At 41.8% G+C, this 16,081-nt stretch overlaps 1 protein-coding gene across 4 annotated transcripts in view; it reads left to right on the top strand.

Annotated features, from left to right (window-relative positions):
* ADCY2 (adenylate cyclase 2) overlaps window positions 1-16,081 on the top strand; it is a 350,683-nt gene that overhangs the window by 94,778 nt on the left and 239,824 nt on the right. For all 4 annotated transcript variants that reach the window (XM_075921497.2, XM_014573081.4, XM_075921498.2 and 1 more), the window contains one exon: window positions 8,169-8,330. In XM_075921497.2, the coding sequence (XP_075777612.2) occupies window positions 8,169-8,330 (162 nt within the window). The remainder of the gene's footprint in view (window positions 1-8,168; window positions 8,331-16,081) is intronic.

The following is a 16,081-nucleotide window of genomic DNA, read 5'->3' as shown; positions in this document are numbered from 1 at the left end:
TATTTTATGGGAAGTCAGAAAAGATAGTAACACTGGTAACAGTCACTTTGCAGGCAGCCATTACCCTCTCCCTGAAGGTGGGGCTACATTTCATCTCTCCAAACCCTCCCGTGCAGAGTAAGCTTGACAGATCTTTTTTCAAGTTTGTGAAGCTTGTGTACCTACCTCTCCTGCATCTTAGTTACTCCTCTCCGTATGGTGCACAAAGTATGAGATGACTGAGCACGCAGGTATTTTTAAATTGTATCTTGATTATAAGACGCTTCAAAACATCTACACTTTTTTTTCAACTCAATTGGAGTTCATTTTTCTGAAAAATGAATGAAAACAAATTCTGAACTGAAAACAGGGAGTACAAGCAAGGGAAAAAGAGGAAATAAAAAGTATGCTCATATATTGCACCAGCAAAAAAAAAAAAAAAAAAAATCACGTTGGTAGGTTTTGAATTCTGCAATGCAAATTACAGCTCCCTTGAAATTTTTCAAATAGATGCATTACTTTGTCAACCTACTTCCACAAATACTTCCAGTCATCGTTGCATTCCATTTTGTAGCTGCTTTCTGTGACCCAGTTTTCAACATCATCATCTAGTCAAACAGCTGCTGAATGAAACCTATTAAGCCTCAAACACTATATAACAAAGGGAAAAAGTCAGTAGGAGAAACCATTGAAAATGGAAAATAGTCTGAATGCACTAGTCAGCTGCATAAACAAACATTGTTAGGTATTCTTTGCCATGCCTTTAACGTGAAGTCAAAGACTGCTATTCATAGAATCATAGAATCATAGGACTGGAAGGGACCTCAAGAGGTCATCGAGTCCAGCCCCCCACCCTCAAGGCAGGACCAAGCTCCGTCTTTACCATCCCTGACAGATGTCTATCTAACCTGTTCTTAAATATCTCCAGAGAGGGAGATTCCACCACCTCCCTTGGCAATTTATTCCAATATTTGACCACCCTGACAGTTAGGAATTTTTTCCTAATGTCCAATCTAAACCTCCCCTGCTGCACTTTAAGCCCATTACTCCTTGTCCTGTCCTCAGAAACCAAGAGGAACAAATTTTCTCCTTCCTCCTTGTGACACCCTTTTAGATATTTGAAAAACGCTATCATGTCTCCCCTTAATCTTCTTTTTTCCAAACTAAACAAGCCCAGTTCATGAAGCCTGGCTTCATAGGTCATGTTCTCTAGACCTTTAATCATTCTTGTCGCTCTTCTCTGTACCCTTTCCAATTTCTCCACATCTTTCTTGAAATGTGGCGCCCAGAACTGGACACAGTACTCGAGCTGAGGCCTAACTAGTGCAGAGTAGAGCGGCAGAATGACTTCATGAGTTTTGCTTACAACACACCTGTTGATACAACCTAGAACCATATTTGCTTTTTTTGCAACAGCATCACACTGTTGACTCATATTCAACTTGTGGTCCACTATGACCCCTAGATCCCTTTCCGCCATGCTCCTTCCTAGACAGTCGCTTCCCATCTTGTATGTATGGAACTGATTGTTCCTTCCTAAGTGGAGCACTTTGCATTTCTCTTTATTAAACCTCATCCTGTTTACCTCTGACCATTTCTCTAACTTGCTAATGTCATTTTGAATTATGTCCCTATCCTCCAAAGAAGTCGCAACCTCACCCAGTTTGGTATCATCTGCAAACTTAATAAGCGTACTCTCTATCCCAATATCTACATCATTGATGAAGATATTGAACAGTACGGGTCCCAAAACAGACCCTTGAGAAACTCCACTTGTTATCCCTTTCCAGCAGGATTTAGAACCATTAACAACCACTCTCTGACTACGGTTATCCAGCCAATTATGCACCCATCTTATCGTGGCCCTATCTAAGTTATATTTGCCTAGTTTATCAATAAGAATATCATGCGATATTGTATATTTCTAGTGTGTGGTGTTGTTTGTTTGTAACTTCAAACAGAAATGCATAGATCTGACTTCTGGAGAGGGAGGGGTAGTCAACATATTCTAAGGAGTGTCTGTGGTGGCAACACTTAAACGTGATATTAACAGTTCTGCTGCTCTTGAGAGGCACTTGTATTCAAGGTTGACTATATAGGCAGGAATGAGTCAATGAAATGCAAATTTGAGAATACAAAATGGAACTTGGGGAGGAAGCATGAGGGAAGAGCAAAATGTTGAGCTGTTGTTGTTTCAGATTTCATTTAAGAAATTCAGATTACTTCAGTCACTATGCAACTAAACTCAAATAGTAGTGTTATGCAGTGTACAGTGTGGGCCAAGCTATGGTGGTTCAGAGTGGGAGAAGATGCAAGTGGTCCAAATGCTCTATGAGAATTGGTTCTGTAGAGACATTAACTGAAATTTGGGAATTGCTATTGCTGACAAGAATGGTCAGAGGTACACAAAGTTGTGTCTTGGTGACAGAGGAGTGTGACCATGCGCCTTCTTCCCATACACAGAAGTAGCTATTGCCAGAAGGTTGTGCTAGGTGAGATATCATGCTATGCAGTTAATAAACATACAGTAGACTTCCGATAATCCGGAACCTATGGGACTTAGTTGGTGCTGGATTATCAGATATGCCGGACTATCAGGAGGTACTATAAGATGGTTATATATATACTGTATACATTATATACTGTATATAAAGTGTTCCTAGCCCTTTTTATTGTACATACTGTATACAGTATACTGTAATGTTTTAATTTTTTTAAGCCTTTTTTACCCTTTTTGCTCAGTTCAGCTGCTGCTGCTGTTACCTTGTGACTCATTTTTTGCCGAAGCTCATTCACTAGGCTCTTGCTATTTTGATGCCGGACTATCAGGAGTGCCGGACTATTGGATGCTGGTCTATTGGAGTTTTACTGTATTGGGAAAAATTTCTCAATGCTCTTGGAAACATCTGCTCCTGATTAATACAGACATCACACTTCTTGCTACTTCTGCTTGCATGATATACTTCCTTTATTTCCTCTTCAGCTCAATTTGAGGTTGGAAGGGCTGTAACTTAAGTCCTCTGTATGTATATGTGCGTACACACACATATACACATTCATATGTATGTGTAACTATTTATCAAATTTAAGAAGTTTTGTTAGTGACCTCGGTGCCAGTAGGATTCAGCCCATAGTACTCAAAATGCTGCTGGACAGACATCTCTAAATTTAAAGTCCTTCTATTTGCAAAAGTGAAGTACCTTTTCCCAGGAGTATCTTTCCCCACAAGTATGATCTCAAAAAATCTGTATTAGTGGTATAGTGAGCATGAAGTATATAGTGTTGTGACTGTGTGTGTGTGTTGCTTTGCACCTAAATCCTTTTATACATTTAAGCTGCTCAGGGCTGGCCCAGAACATTTTGGCACCTGAGGCGGGGAGCTCAAATGACACCCCCATGTCCCCTCGCTGCACCAGCAGCAGACACAATTTTCTACAGTCTGGGTCCTAGTGGTGCCCCCCCACTTCCCTAGTCTGGCATCTGAGGCAGCTGCCTCTGTTCGTCTCATGGTAAGGCCAGCCCTGAAGCTGCTTGGTGTACGATGGACTGAGAAGCAGCCATTTCAGGGAGTCCAAATAAGCTTTACAGGCAATTCCATTGACTTTTCATAGCCATTATCCCCACATACATACAAGTCAGTTTTAATTCTTCATATACAGAAAGGCTGCTGGGCCACATCTACCTTCAAATATTCATTTATCTTGGAATATTTTTCAGTTTATCAAGATTTGTATAATGTTCTTACAAATTTCAATGCAAATGTGTTTTCATTTAACATAACGTCTTTTGCTTTCTAGTATAGCAAGTTTTGTAGTGATAAATAGATGCTTTCTGAAAATATCAGCCTTCCTGCCTGCTGAAAAGCTCAGTTCTTTGAGCGCTGGTCCATTAGTGTATAGCACCCATGGGCTTTTTGTGCCTGAGTATTGGTCTTCACCTTTCTTCTTTGTGTGTTCTGAAGCAGAGGACGCAGGATTGGGTAGATTGACCAATTCTCTGGTTCCTTTTCACCATGACATGGTCTGACACAGACCTTTCAATGTCCATGGACTTGATCTACTGACTTTAAACCTTAAATATGTAAATAAGATCTTTGTTCGTTTTAGTCTTAGGGATTAATTATTAAAATATGGGTACATCTCTTCCTGTTGGAGGAACCTCCTACCTCTTCCCAGTATAGGATTCAGATTATGTCCAGGATTCTGGGTCTTGAGAACTGCATCTCCTGCTCCTACTCCTTTCTGATCAGCAGTGACTTCCAGCTGTGCCATTGCTTTCTTTGAAACATTCTAGGACATATAATGTCTTGCTCACAACGAGTAATTCTTCTGCTCTATTCTATGCTCATTAGGCCTCATCTGGAGTATTGTGTCCAAGTCTGGGTGCCACATTTCAAGAAAGATGTGGACAACTTGGAGAAAGTCATGAGAAGTGCAACAAAAATGATTAAAATTGTAGAAAACGCTACTTGTGTGGCAAAATTGAAGAAATTGACTGACAGAGGACAGGTTTACAAGTATCTAAAAAAAGGTTGTTACAAGGAGGAGGGTAAAAATTTGTTCTCATTAACCTCTGGGGATAGAACAAGAAGCAATGGGCTTCAGTTGCAGCAAGGGAGTGTTAGGTTAGACATTAGGAAAAAGTTCCTAACTGTCAGGTTAGTAAAGGACTGGAATAAATTGCCTAGGTAGTCTGTGGGATCTCGATAATTGGAGATATATAAGAGCAGGGTAAACAAATCCTGTCAGGGATGTTCTAGATAATGCCTACACCTGTACTGACTGCAGGGGACTGAACTAGATGACCTCTCAAGGACCTTCCAGTTCTACCTATGATTCTGAATCTACCTTCGTAGGCCAACCAGAGCTCCATCCAGAATCGATTGAAGAGGAACCCGATCCAGTGGTTGATACTATCAGGAATATCTGCATCCTCCTTGGATGAGGAGTGGCAGACTCTCAAATCCACATAGGGGCTCCAGGAGTCTGATTGTAAGCCCTTGGATATTTTACAAATCTCAGTACCTATGAGACTAGCACTCCTCATAAAGGAGACCATTCTAGAGCTGTTCAGAACAGTACAGCATACTCTAGTAACAGATGTGCCTACTTTATAAAGAGGGATTTAATTTCATCCAAGGAAGCAACATTTTTGTTTGCCCATCGTGCCCTGAACTCATTGGTGCAAGTGCCCAAAGAGGAGTATGCAACAGCACACAAGATTTACTCTTGCATCTGAGGAGGCCAAATGTTTGGACCTTCTGGGATGCAAGGTATCGATGTCTGTCAGTCTCAAATTCAAAATATCCAACTACCAAGCAATACTATTTAAATAATTCATGACATTCTACCTCAAGTTCTCAGATTTTAAGGGTATACTCCCTCAGACAGGATATGATATCAGGCCCTTATCAGTGAAGGCAAGCTGGTGGCTAGGTTGTTATTACAGGCTTCAGTTGATGCAGTAGATATGGCGGCATTATCATCATCAGCTGCTATAGTCAGTGATCATTCTGTGGAATTAGGGTAATATGGTGCCAAATGGACCATCAGCAGTACCTCCCATGCATGCACAATTCACTAGCACACAGCCTCAATAGACCTTTCTTGACCAATCTTGAATGGAAGCTGCATGATTCCATGATGAGGAATATATTCTCTCATTGGGGAATCCCATATTGGGATTCTTCACATCTTAGGAAATGCAAAAATTACTTCTCCAAAGGGGCTCAGGGTCAGGACAGTTGGACTCCTGATACCTTTTTACATTCATGGAGAGGTCTTTTAAGATACTCATCTCTATTTCTTTGAAAGATCCAACAGGTGGAGTCATAGGTGCGCATGCTGGGGGTGCTACAAAACCCTTAAGTATTACTGTGAAAAGTTTGCTGGTGCTGTCAGAATGAAGCCATTCTTATTTTGCCATTCTTGAGAATCTGGGAGCTGTGCCGCACCTGTGTCGTGTGGGCAGGAATTGTACTTTATTTCACATTTCATGTGGCTTAGCACCCGCACTTTTAAAAGTGTTCTGTACCATTGGATGGCGTGACAGTCATTTTTTCCCTGCCTGATGGCTCTGGCAGTTTTCATTTCCCAGTCTCTTTTCACATGTCAATGTGTCCATCTAGCAGCATTCATTCGACAGGTGACTGATGCCTGTGGTGGGCGAGGATGCAAAGAGGGACAGGGAGAGAGTATGGGGGGGGGAGGGGCTGCTCCATTTAGCAGTTAGAATTTTGGTAGGGATTCCAGGGGCAGTGCATCTCCTATGTGCTACCATAAGTCACCTATGATCCCATCCATCTTGGACCTTTGAATCCAGAGCAAAGATAAGATCAAATATCCTATTATCCCTGCTAGATGTTTCACTAACATGCTCTGCAATGATGGAGATTCCACAACCTCTCTGGGCAATTTATTCCAGTATTTAACCACCCTGACAGTTGAGAGATGTTTCCTAATGTCCAACGTAAGCCTCCCTTGCAGCAATATAAGACCATTACTTCTTGTTCTCTTGTTCTATCTGAGGTCAAGGAAAACAACTTTTCTCCCTCCTTGAAACACCTTTTTAGGTACTTGAATTATATCCAAAATTTACTGCTAAAGTAACCTCTGCCAGCATTGAAGATAAACTACATTCAGTGTTTGTGTCAGATTTTGTTCTCTGCAGTAATATTTATCAACAAGTTATTTAGACTGTTTCCCTAGTAAAGTAAACGAAAGGTCAGATGATCTTCTTTAAGAAAATCTTCAAGAGCATTTCAGGCTGTATCCAGCAGTATCAGTTGGTGATTCTTCCTGTTTCACATGAAGCAAGAGTCCATTTTAATGGGATTGTGAGTGGCTTGAGTAGCCAACATAGAATTCCATTTATACCTTTGTGACACATTATGCCATAGAGCAAGCCTCTATAGCTAACACATTCTTTGATGTGTGCCAGTCTTAGATCCTCTTTCACTTTCTTATTTGAGTGGTGATCTCTGTAAATTCTGTTCCACTGTCTGTGACTGACATGCGGGCAAGAAGTTACTTACCGTGAAGTAATTGAATTTCTTCAAGATACGTGGTTCCTATCTATATTCTACTTCCTGTTGTCCTCCCCCTGTGCTTCAGATTCTTTCCTTAATTTAAAGTAGATAAGGAATTGGAAAGGTTGTTGGTCCATGATACCTTGTATTGCTTTGGTTCAAAGCATGAGAGAGCTGAGAGGAGGAAATGCAGACCAACAGACTCGGCTAGCAAGAACCTTCCAGTGTCAGGTACATGTAATGCATGTATACTCATAATGTAATACAGATAGGAATCATGAATCTCAAAAAGCTCTACTTCAGGGATGTGTCTAGACTTGCAAGTTTTTCCGCAAAAGCAGCTGCTTTTGCGGAAAAACTTGCCAGCTATCTACACTGGCAGCTTGAATTTTCGCAAGAACACTGACGATCTCATGTAAGAAATCAGTGCTTCTTGCGGAAATACTATGCTGCTCCCATTCGAGCAAAAGACCTTTTGCGCAAAAGCTTTTGCGCAAAAGGGCCAGTGTAGACAGCTCAGATTTGTGTTGCACAAAGAAGCCCCGATCGCGAAAATGGCAATCGGGGCTTTTTTGCCCAAAAACGTGTGTAGATTGGCACGGACACTTTTCTGCAAAAAGTGCTTTTGCAGAAAAGCGTCCGTGCCAATCTAGACGCTCTATTCTGAAAATGCTTTTAACGGAAAACTTTTCTGTTAAAAGCATTTGCGGAAAATCATGCCAGTCTAGACGTAGTCCAGGGGTTCTCAAACTTTTATACTGCGACTCCCCTCTAAGTAGTTTACGACCTCCCCGGGGGGTCGGGACCCACAGTTTGAGAAACGCGGCTCTACTTGCTACAAGGTGAGTAGCTTCTGTTTCCAAGATAATCGTTCTTATGGGCATGATACTATGAAACTGTTATTGTTTTATGACAAATTTGAATGATTTTGTAAAACAACTCTGGGAAACCAAGCAACTTCTGAAACTGGTTTTTAAATCAACTATAATTCAGTACTTTTGTGTGGCATCTGTATGAAAAATTTAAATTTCTTCACTAAGTTAGCGTAAGTTTAATTGTAAAGAAAATTTGGTTGTCATTTCAGCTAGTTTAATGTTGTGTGGTAACTTATTTATTCCAAAGTGAATTTGACAGATTTATTTTCTCCTACTCTTTTGCACAGGTATCATTTTTCTTGTTCATTATATTTGTGGTGTATACCATGCTGCCCTTCAACATGAGAGATGCTATAATTGCCAGCGTCTTGACCTCTTCATCCCACACCATTGTGCTGAGCATCTGCCTATCAGCTACAGCCATTGTAAAGGAACACTTGGTTTGGCAGGTAGGTGATTAGTAGAATTAATCATTGATTATGCACTGAATTGTCAGGTAACATGACAGCAGATGCTGTGGTTCATGCTCGGGAGCATGAATTTATTTCTCTTAGCATTTTCTAATTGCCTGCCAACCTAATTCACAGCTGCATATTTTCTTATGTTAAGGTGAAATGTCAGTAATGTTACCAGATAGCTGAACACACACTCCATCAATGGAATCAACAGCTGTTTAGCCATCATGGACAGAGAAGCTAAGGATAGCATAACTTTTGTATGTGGGATATCCATTATCCTGATTGTAGAATTATTATACCATTCTTACCATAAAGATTATTGTTAATTTATAACTCAGCTATTATTTTGTATGAGACATTATGTACAATAATTTCATAGATTACTACAAATTTAAAATTCTGATAATTTAAATTTGTAAAGAAATGTGCAAATCTCAGTTTTGATTTTAAAATCCATTTTGAGGAGAAACTTCATATTTCATTTGGAAACCAATTTTCATGTTATCAGTCTTAGACTAACATTATAGAAATAGATAGACTTGTTATTTTTCTTTGCATTGAAATGGAATTGTTTAAAAATAATTTGCTTAGATTTTGCAAATGTATAAATGAAACTGGCAAGAAAATTAGCAGTAAGACTAACAACCAAACACTTCATTATAAGTTGCTGAAGAATCAAACCTTTTCCACTCACATGTTGGAGCTTTTATCAGAAAATTTTTTTAAAATCCAATTCCAAGTATATGTTGTGTAGAACATGTTCCAAATCACAGGTGAATGTCAAAGTTAAATATATTGAAACACAAACTTTAGGGAAGTAGATTTTCCAGCTTAATTCTAATTCTGAATTAAAGATTGTGTTATCAAGAATATGGAATGGGGCATCAATATTTTTCTTTGTAGGAGTTTCATATGGATGAGGATTATGGCCTTACTTTCTTCCTGGCAATTGGAGGTGACTTTTGATCCTAGGATTAAGATTGGGACAACACAAAGTGCAATTGTGCTGGGCAGCATGGCCAACAGCCACTGCAGGTCCCAGAGCAAGGTGTGGGCATGGGTCTGGGTTCGGGTTCTTGGAAGGGGTGGAGCCTCAGGAGGAAGGCGCAGGGCTGGGGCAGCCGTCTGTCAGCACCGCATGAACTATGGTGTGTGCTCCCCGCCCCTCCCCAGCTTTCAGAGCTGCTCAGAGTGGCGCTCTGGTGGCAATTCAAGAGAGGTCATGCTCTGGCCACTGCCACAATAGTAGTAGTAGTAGTGACCCGGAGCCCTGTGCCCCTTTGAATTGCTGGGTCCCAGAGCAGCTGCCCTCTTTGCCCTCTGCTCCCCCCTTAGCGGCCTCTGTTCTGGGCCTTCTGCAAGGGCTACTGTCACTTTAGAACAAAATTTTCTCTTTGAAACATTCATTTTATATTTTTAAAAATGATTATTGATAATTGTAGTAGCTACCACTTAAGTGTATGAGTGTAACTGAGAAATAGAAGGAAACTGGATTCTGCATAGAGCATCCATGTATGATTTTAATGGGAGTTATAGCAGTTTCAAGATTTTTGGGTTTTTTGTTTTTTGGGTTTTTTGCCTGAATGCTTTTCTAGTTTTTATAAATTTGGCACAATCAAATGGCTGCATGACTGTTGTGGCCATTTTGCAAATTACTACTGTAGTGCCTTTTACTATCTGGCAAAGTACCAGTTCTGTTTTCCTCAACTGAGGAGATGACCGAACCGAACCTCTATTCTGGTAACACTTGTAGCAGTAATGGTTAAAGCCCATCCATATCTGCATCCGCAGCTCATTTTGCGGGTATCTGTGGATTTCCAGGGCTCTAGTCATTTTGCCTTAAAGGTGACAATTTGAGTGTATTGTTTGGTGGGGAGAAAAATGTCTCTACAGTCTATCGAGAAAATGGTTTCTGTAGAACAAGTAATCTTTCATCAAAGAGAAAAGTTATCTTCCTGTTTGGTATGGAGAGAATAGAAAAAGCCCTTTTTGCAGTGAATTTGTATAGAAACTGAATTTTCATTATAGTATTCCATTTCTGTTTGTTTGGCAACATATAGAACTGAGTAACTTTATAATAGTGCAATGTGATCTACAAATTCTTTAGATTTCTAATGTTTGTAACTGGGTACTTCTAGGGTTGCCAGGTGTCTGGTAGTCAACCGGACAGTCCATTTTTTGCGTTCTCTGACCAGTAAAAAAAATTCAGAAAATACCAGACATGTGCAATGTCCGGTATTTTCTGCTTTTATGACTAGGTGCCTGATGGAAGCCTGGCAGAGGTGAGGGGAGTGGTTGCAGAAGCGGGGCCACAATCAGCACTGGGAGCCCTCAGCTGGTTGCGTCTCCTTGCTCTGACCTAGGAGTGATGCCTCGGGGAGGAGGAGGAGCCCTGTTCGTGTTCCTGAGCACTGTTCAAGCACATTGTGCAGCTGTAGTCCGGGAGAGAAGCCTGCAGGTGCTTTGTGGTTACGTTTAGGCGCCTTCCATGGGCTCCCAGCCAAAACTGACTGGGATGGAATTTCTGCCACTTCCCAATGGGCCACCCAAAAACCAGACTATGGGGGTGTCACCTTCTTACCCATGCCTGCTGCCTGAATTCAGAGTTCCCCATGGCCGCCCCTCTGCCCTGCCATTGCGTTGCCCTGGGGTCTGCCTCTCTGCTTTAGATAGCAGGTTCTGCTGCCTCCCCTGTCATTCCTAGCTTGCTGGCTCTTGGTCGTAGCCACACAGGACCTGACCCCTGCCCGCTCTGAGCAGTTTAATTGGGCTGTGGGGAGTTGAGCTGGGCTGGACTCAGGTGCTTTGTGACCCAGGCTCCCTTCTATGGGCAGGGAGCACTGGTGAGAGCCAAGCTATATGCAGAGCTCTTCTTCAGGTCTGAGAGCAGGGCTCGGTTTAGTGTTGCACCAGCAGCTCTTTAGAAAAGGTGCTTGGGTGTAAAGTTGCCAGGTCTCTGGTATTGAACCAGACAGTCTGGTAATTTCGCCTCCTGTCTGTTTAAAAAAAAAAATCAGAAAATACCGGCCCAGAGTCGAGCGGTCCAGCCCGGCACAGGGAGGCAAAATGGTGGGTGGCTGCTGGCAGCCTGTTAAGGCCAAAAAGCCTCAAAAGCAAAGCGTTTCTTAAAGTGGGGTGGGTGTGTGTGTGTGTGTGTGTGTGTGTGTGTGTTCTCAACAACTTTGGTCTTCCCCTTTTTTTTTCCTCAACAGAATTTTTTCCCTGTGTTTTTTTTGGGGGGGGAGAGGAGAGGCAATTCAGTATTTGTGGTTAAACTATCTGGCAACCCTAGTTATAGAAATTACGTATGTTGGCTAATGGGTGTTTCTCCAATTTGTCACTTCCAAGGGTATTTCTTTCAGGAGCATTATGTCTTTGAATGACATTCAAAATTGTGGTGTTATACCATTTTGCAAGTTATTCTGATCCCTGGCTCACTAGCTGATAGGAATCAAAGTTTAAGAATAATTTTCAGACTAAGTTATGTTTTAGTGTCTTGACTGTAGCTTTGATTAGTCTTTAAAACAGACTTTACCACCATGAGTTGAAAATAAAAGGTATATACAAAAGACTTAGAATATTCAAAAGTCAACCTTAATAGTGCTAACAATGTGTAACAAAACACTTGTTTCACTCTTTTAGTTCTGTCTCCCTCTTTTTTTTTCCATAGTTAAACTGTGAAAAAACAAACAGGCATCAGGTGCATTTTACTTAGCTACTGACTGTATAAGGTTGTATTCTCATTCCTGTGTGGTGAGTGGAAGAGTGGTGGTTTTTTCCCCATTTGTTTCTGCATCTATGGGAACACCCTGACCCTCTAGTACATTAACATTTTATTGAAGAAAAAGTAACCACAATCTGGGTGAAAAATTAATAGATTCATAGATTACAAAGCCAGACAAAACCATTCTGATTAGCCTTATCTCTGACAATACACAGGCCATAGCGCTTGTGTGAATTAATTTGTTTGAACTAGAACATATCTTTTAGGGGAAAAAATCATTCTTGATTTTAATTTTCAGTGAGAATTACCATAATCATAGTCAAATTAATCCTTATCTAACCCCATTGTTAAAAATCTTGATTTTATTTCTGGTCTGATTTTTTTTTTTTTTTTTTTTTTTTTTGGTCTAGCATCAGCCATTGGACCTCTTATTAGTTTTGTCAGCTAGCTTTAAGAGCCCTCTATCAAATATTTTTTCCCTATCTAGATACTTAGTCTCTCACCTTTAACCTTCTCTTTAAAAAGTGTAATAAATTGAGCTTAAGTCATTCATTATAATTTTTATTCATTCTTGGGGTGTTCTGTGAACCCTCTGCAGTTTATCAGTTTTGTACTTGAATGGTAGAGACCAGAACTGAACACGGTATTCCTGTAGAAGTCATACCAGTGCCAAATACTGAGATACAGTAGGAATAGAGATTATTGTATGTCTTTCTGATTGTACATCCAAGGATTACATTGGCCTTTTTGGACAGAGTGTCACACTGGAAGTTCCTGTTCAGCTTATGATTCAGCATGACTCAAGTTTTTTTTGCAGAATTACTGCCTCTCAGGATAGAACCCCCAATCTGTAAATATGACCTGTGAGGGTTTTGCCTAGTGATTTATTTAGCTGTATTTAAAATGCATGATGCCTGCCTGCATCTAGCTTACCAAGCAACCCAAATTGTTCTGCATATGTGACTTGTTCTCTGTAATATTTAGCACTCTCTCTTTTTTGTCTTATCTGCAAACTTTCTGTGATTTTTATGTTTATTTGAGGTCATTAATAAAAATGTTAAATATTGTTAAACTAGGAACAGTTTAATATTTAACAAAATGTTAAATATTGTTAAACTAGTAAGTTACCTCACTAGTAACTCAGCTGCTCAAAGATGAATCGTCATTCACAATTACATTGTGATATTGATCAGTTAGCCATTTTTTCATCTGTTTAATGCCATGTTGGGTATTCCTTTTCTGCGCATAGGTATCCCTGTGGTTCAATTCATCTTCCCTCCCCCACCCCCCAGTTCCTGATTTAAAATTCCCACAGAGAGAAGAAGCAGACAGATTCCCTTTCAATTAAAATCTCAACACTTTCTTCCCATTGGTTATCCTGGCTCCTTGCCAACATTTCCTACCTACCTGGGTTTAACCCTTTAGTGACTGAATGCTGGGATGTTTAGAAAAGGACAGCTCTCCTCCCATCCATTACAGGTGCTCTACTTGATCTGCTGTTTTTGACAATTTCTCTGTCTCTCTGCAATTTTTTGTGGGTCTTGCTTAGTAGCACAATGTCATCAGTGAAATCTAGGTCTTTTAGGCATTTGCTGTTATCTATCCTACACCAGTGTTTGTGCTGCTAATGCACTTTATTATGCAGTGTACAGCAGTGACAAAGAGCAGAGATAAAATTCAGCTCTCTTTCACACCAGTTTCCATGTTGAGCCACTCTGTCTGATTATTCATCCTTATTCTGCACTTCATAGCTCTGTACCTGACTTCAGGAAGATGGCAACTAGCTAGAATTCCATAGGACTGAAGAAATATTTTTGGGTATTTGTAGAACATCTCATGATATGTCTGAAATGCACTGTACAGCTGGTCTCCGACTTACGACCACCTCCACTTATGACCATCCACACTTACGACCAAAGCGGCCGTAAATGCGATCCCCGAGTTATGAATGCGATCTGCGCTTACGAACAGCACAGTCGCCATGTAACTCAGTGGGATCCGAGTTACGAACACTTCGAATTACAGCCAAGTGTTTGGTCTGTAACTCATTTGTAACTCGGGGACCGACTGTATTTTCTCCACCATTTTGGAATTCACTCCTCATAGCTATTCATCAAGCTATTCATTATTTGTTTCATTAGCTCAGAGGAGCTCTTACCAGCCTACACTTAGGCTAAATATCTTATTCCTTGAGTTGTTTTACTGATTTTTCTTAATAAACAATAAGGTGCTACTCAAGGTGATAAACATCTCCGAGGACCAGATACTCACTTTGAGCAGAAGTAGCCTGTTAATTTCAGTGCCATGTCTTTCAGAGTAATGTGCTACTCAGCCTACATGTGGAAGAATTTGGCCCTTCTACCATTATGTAAAGTGCACACTGACAAAGATGTGACTTTGTCTCAAAGAGTTTACGGTCAACAGGCCAGATAGTAGAGTGCAAATAGTTGTACGACATCCCCCACCCCCATCTCAGTTGATGAAATGGTTGTATGTGGCAGAGTGTGAACAGCTACTTCTGGGGTCTCAGGTTATGCTGATGGTCTCTGCTCTTTAGTTGGTGTGTATGTCTCGCTCTCTCTCGTTTACTCATTTTATGAATGGATTTGGTGCTTTTGTGCTGTTAGACCCGAGGAAAGAAATTTAATATATTTTTATTGTGGCAACAATGGTACACTGCCATTTTGTTAGTGACTGTCTGCACCTCTTCCTCTTCCAGCCTGAGCCCCAATGACAGAGGCAGGGCCACTGTTCCCTCTAAACATTTTTCATCCATGAGTAGAGATGTTTTTTTTTGTGTGCCAATATGATGTCACGTGTGCTTGTGTGGTTGTGTGTCATGGCCCCCGAGTCCAATTCCCAGGCAGCACCTCTCTCCATTACCTCGTGGGGAGAAGGTGAGACAGATCCACCTCCGGGAGTGCTGCTCCCAGGGCAGCCTGTGTGCAGGGCAGGGACTGGATGCGAGTCTTCACCTGGGGCAGAGGGAAGTGGCTGCCAGTGCCCAGGATTTGCAGGGAGTGAGGTGCTGGGGCAGCAACATATAGGGAGCCAGCAGGAGGTTGTGGGAACAGGGGGAGAGGAGTGGAAGGGGGAAAGAGGGATGCAGGGAGCCCCAGCCCCAGGAACAGCCGCATTGCAGCCCTGGCTCCAGCTTCAACAGATGCCTGACACATGACCCACCCAGGACGCAGCCGAGCAGCCACCATGCAGTCCTGGCTGCAGTTCCAGTTGTGGAGAAGGGCTGGAGCTGGCCCCCAGAGCAGCCTCAGCCTTGGAGCAGCCTCGCTGTGCCACATGATTTGGCCACCCCTGGAGCAGCCTGACTCCACCATGCTGCCCGGTCACCACCAGAGCAGACCTGCTCTGCCACAAGGCCCGGCCATCTCAGAGCAGCCACCCGCCATGTGGCCCAGCCCAGCTGGTCAGGCCACATAGCTGCTGTGGGAGCTGCAATTGGGGCTGCAGTGAGGCTGCTCCAGCTGCACGCACGGGGCAACTGCCTACAATTCAGCCCCTTCTCTCCCCCTCCCTCCCCGCCTGCTGCCCAGAGCAGTAATGCACCATCTATTCACCTTCCAGCAGGAAAGTGAATGCTGCTGCGTGACTCTGTGGAGAAGGTGAGTGGGCGAACAGGTGTTTGTGCGCAGATGTACAGGTGCGCATCTTAGACGGAACAGTGGGCAGGAGAGATTGTCATAAAAAGATCCGCATTGTGACACTCTAGTGAAGCCATCACCATAATGACCACAACTCTGAACTGAAGCTGATCAGCGAAGTGGTTACATTTTGACTGATCTTGCACCCGCCAAAAAATGTATTTGGGTCAATTTGTTGTCTCCTAAGTGTGAGTCCTTGCTCCGATACCTAGATGTTGATGGCTTGCTTTAAAGGAATTAAATTAATATACTCAGACTCAGTTGTGCTGAAAAGACCACACAGGTTTTTATTTGATTAGTACAAATTTAAAAAGTTTTAGCTGACCACTTTGCAAATGTTAAAAGGGCACCAATGGATC

Source organism: Pelodiscus sinensis, chromosome 2 (genome assembly GCF_052426305.1).
Source record: "Pelodiscus sinensis isolate ZL-2025 chromosome 2, ASM5242630v1, whole genome shotgun sequence".
NCBI lineage: Eukaryota > Metazoa > Chordata > Testudines > Trionychidae > Pelodiscus > Pelodiscus sinensis.
The sequence above is the reverse complement of the archived record's forward strand: the minus strand, read 5'-3'. Positions and strand labels throughout refer to the sequence as shown.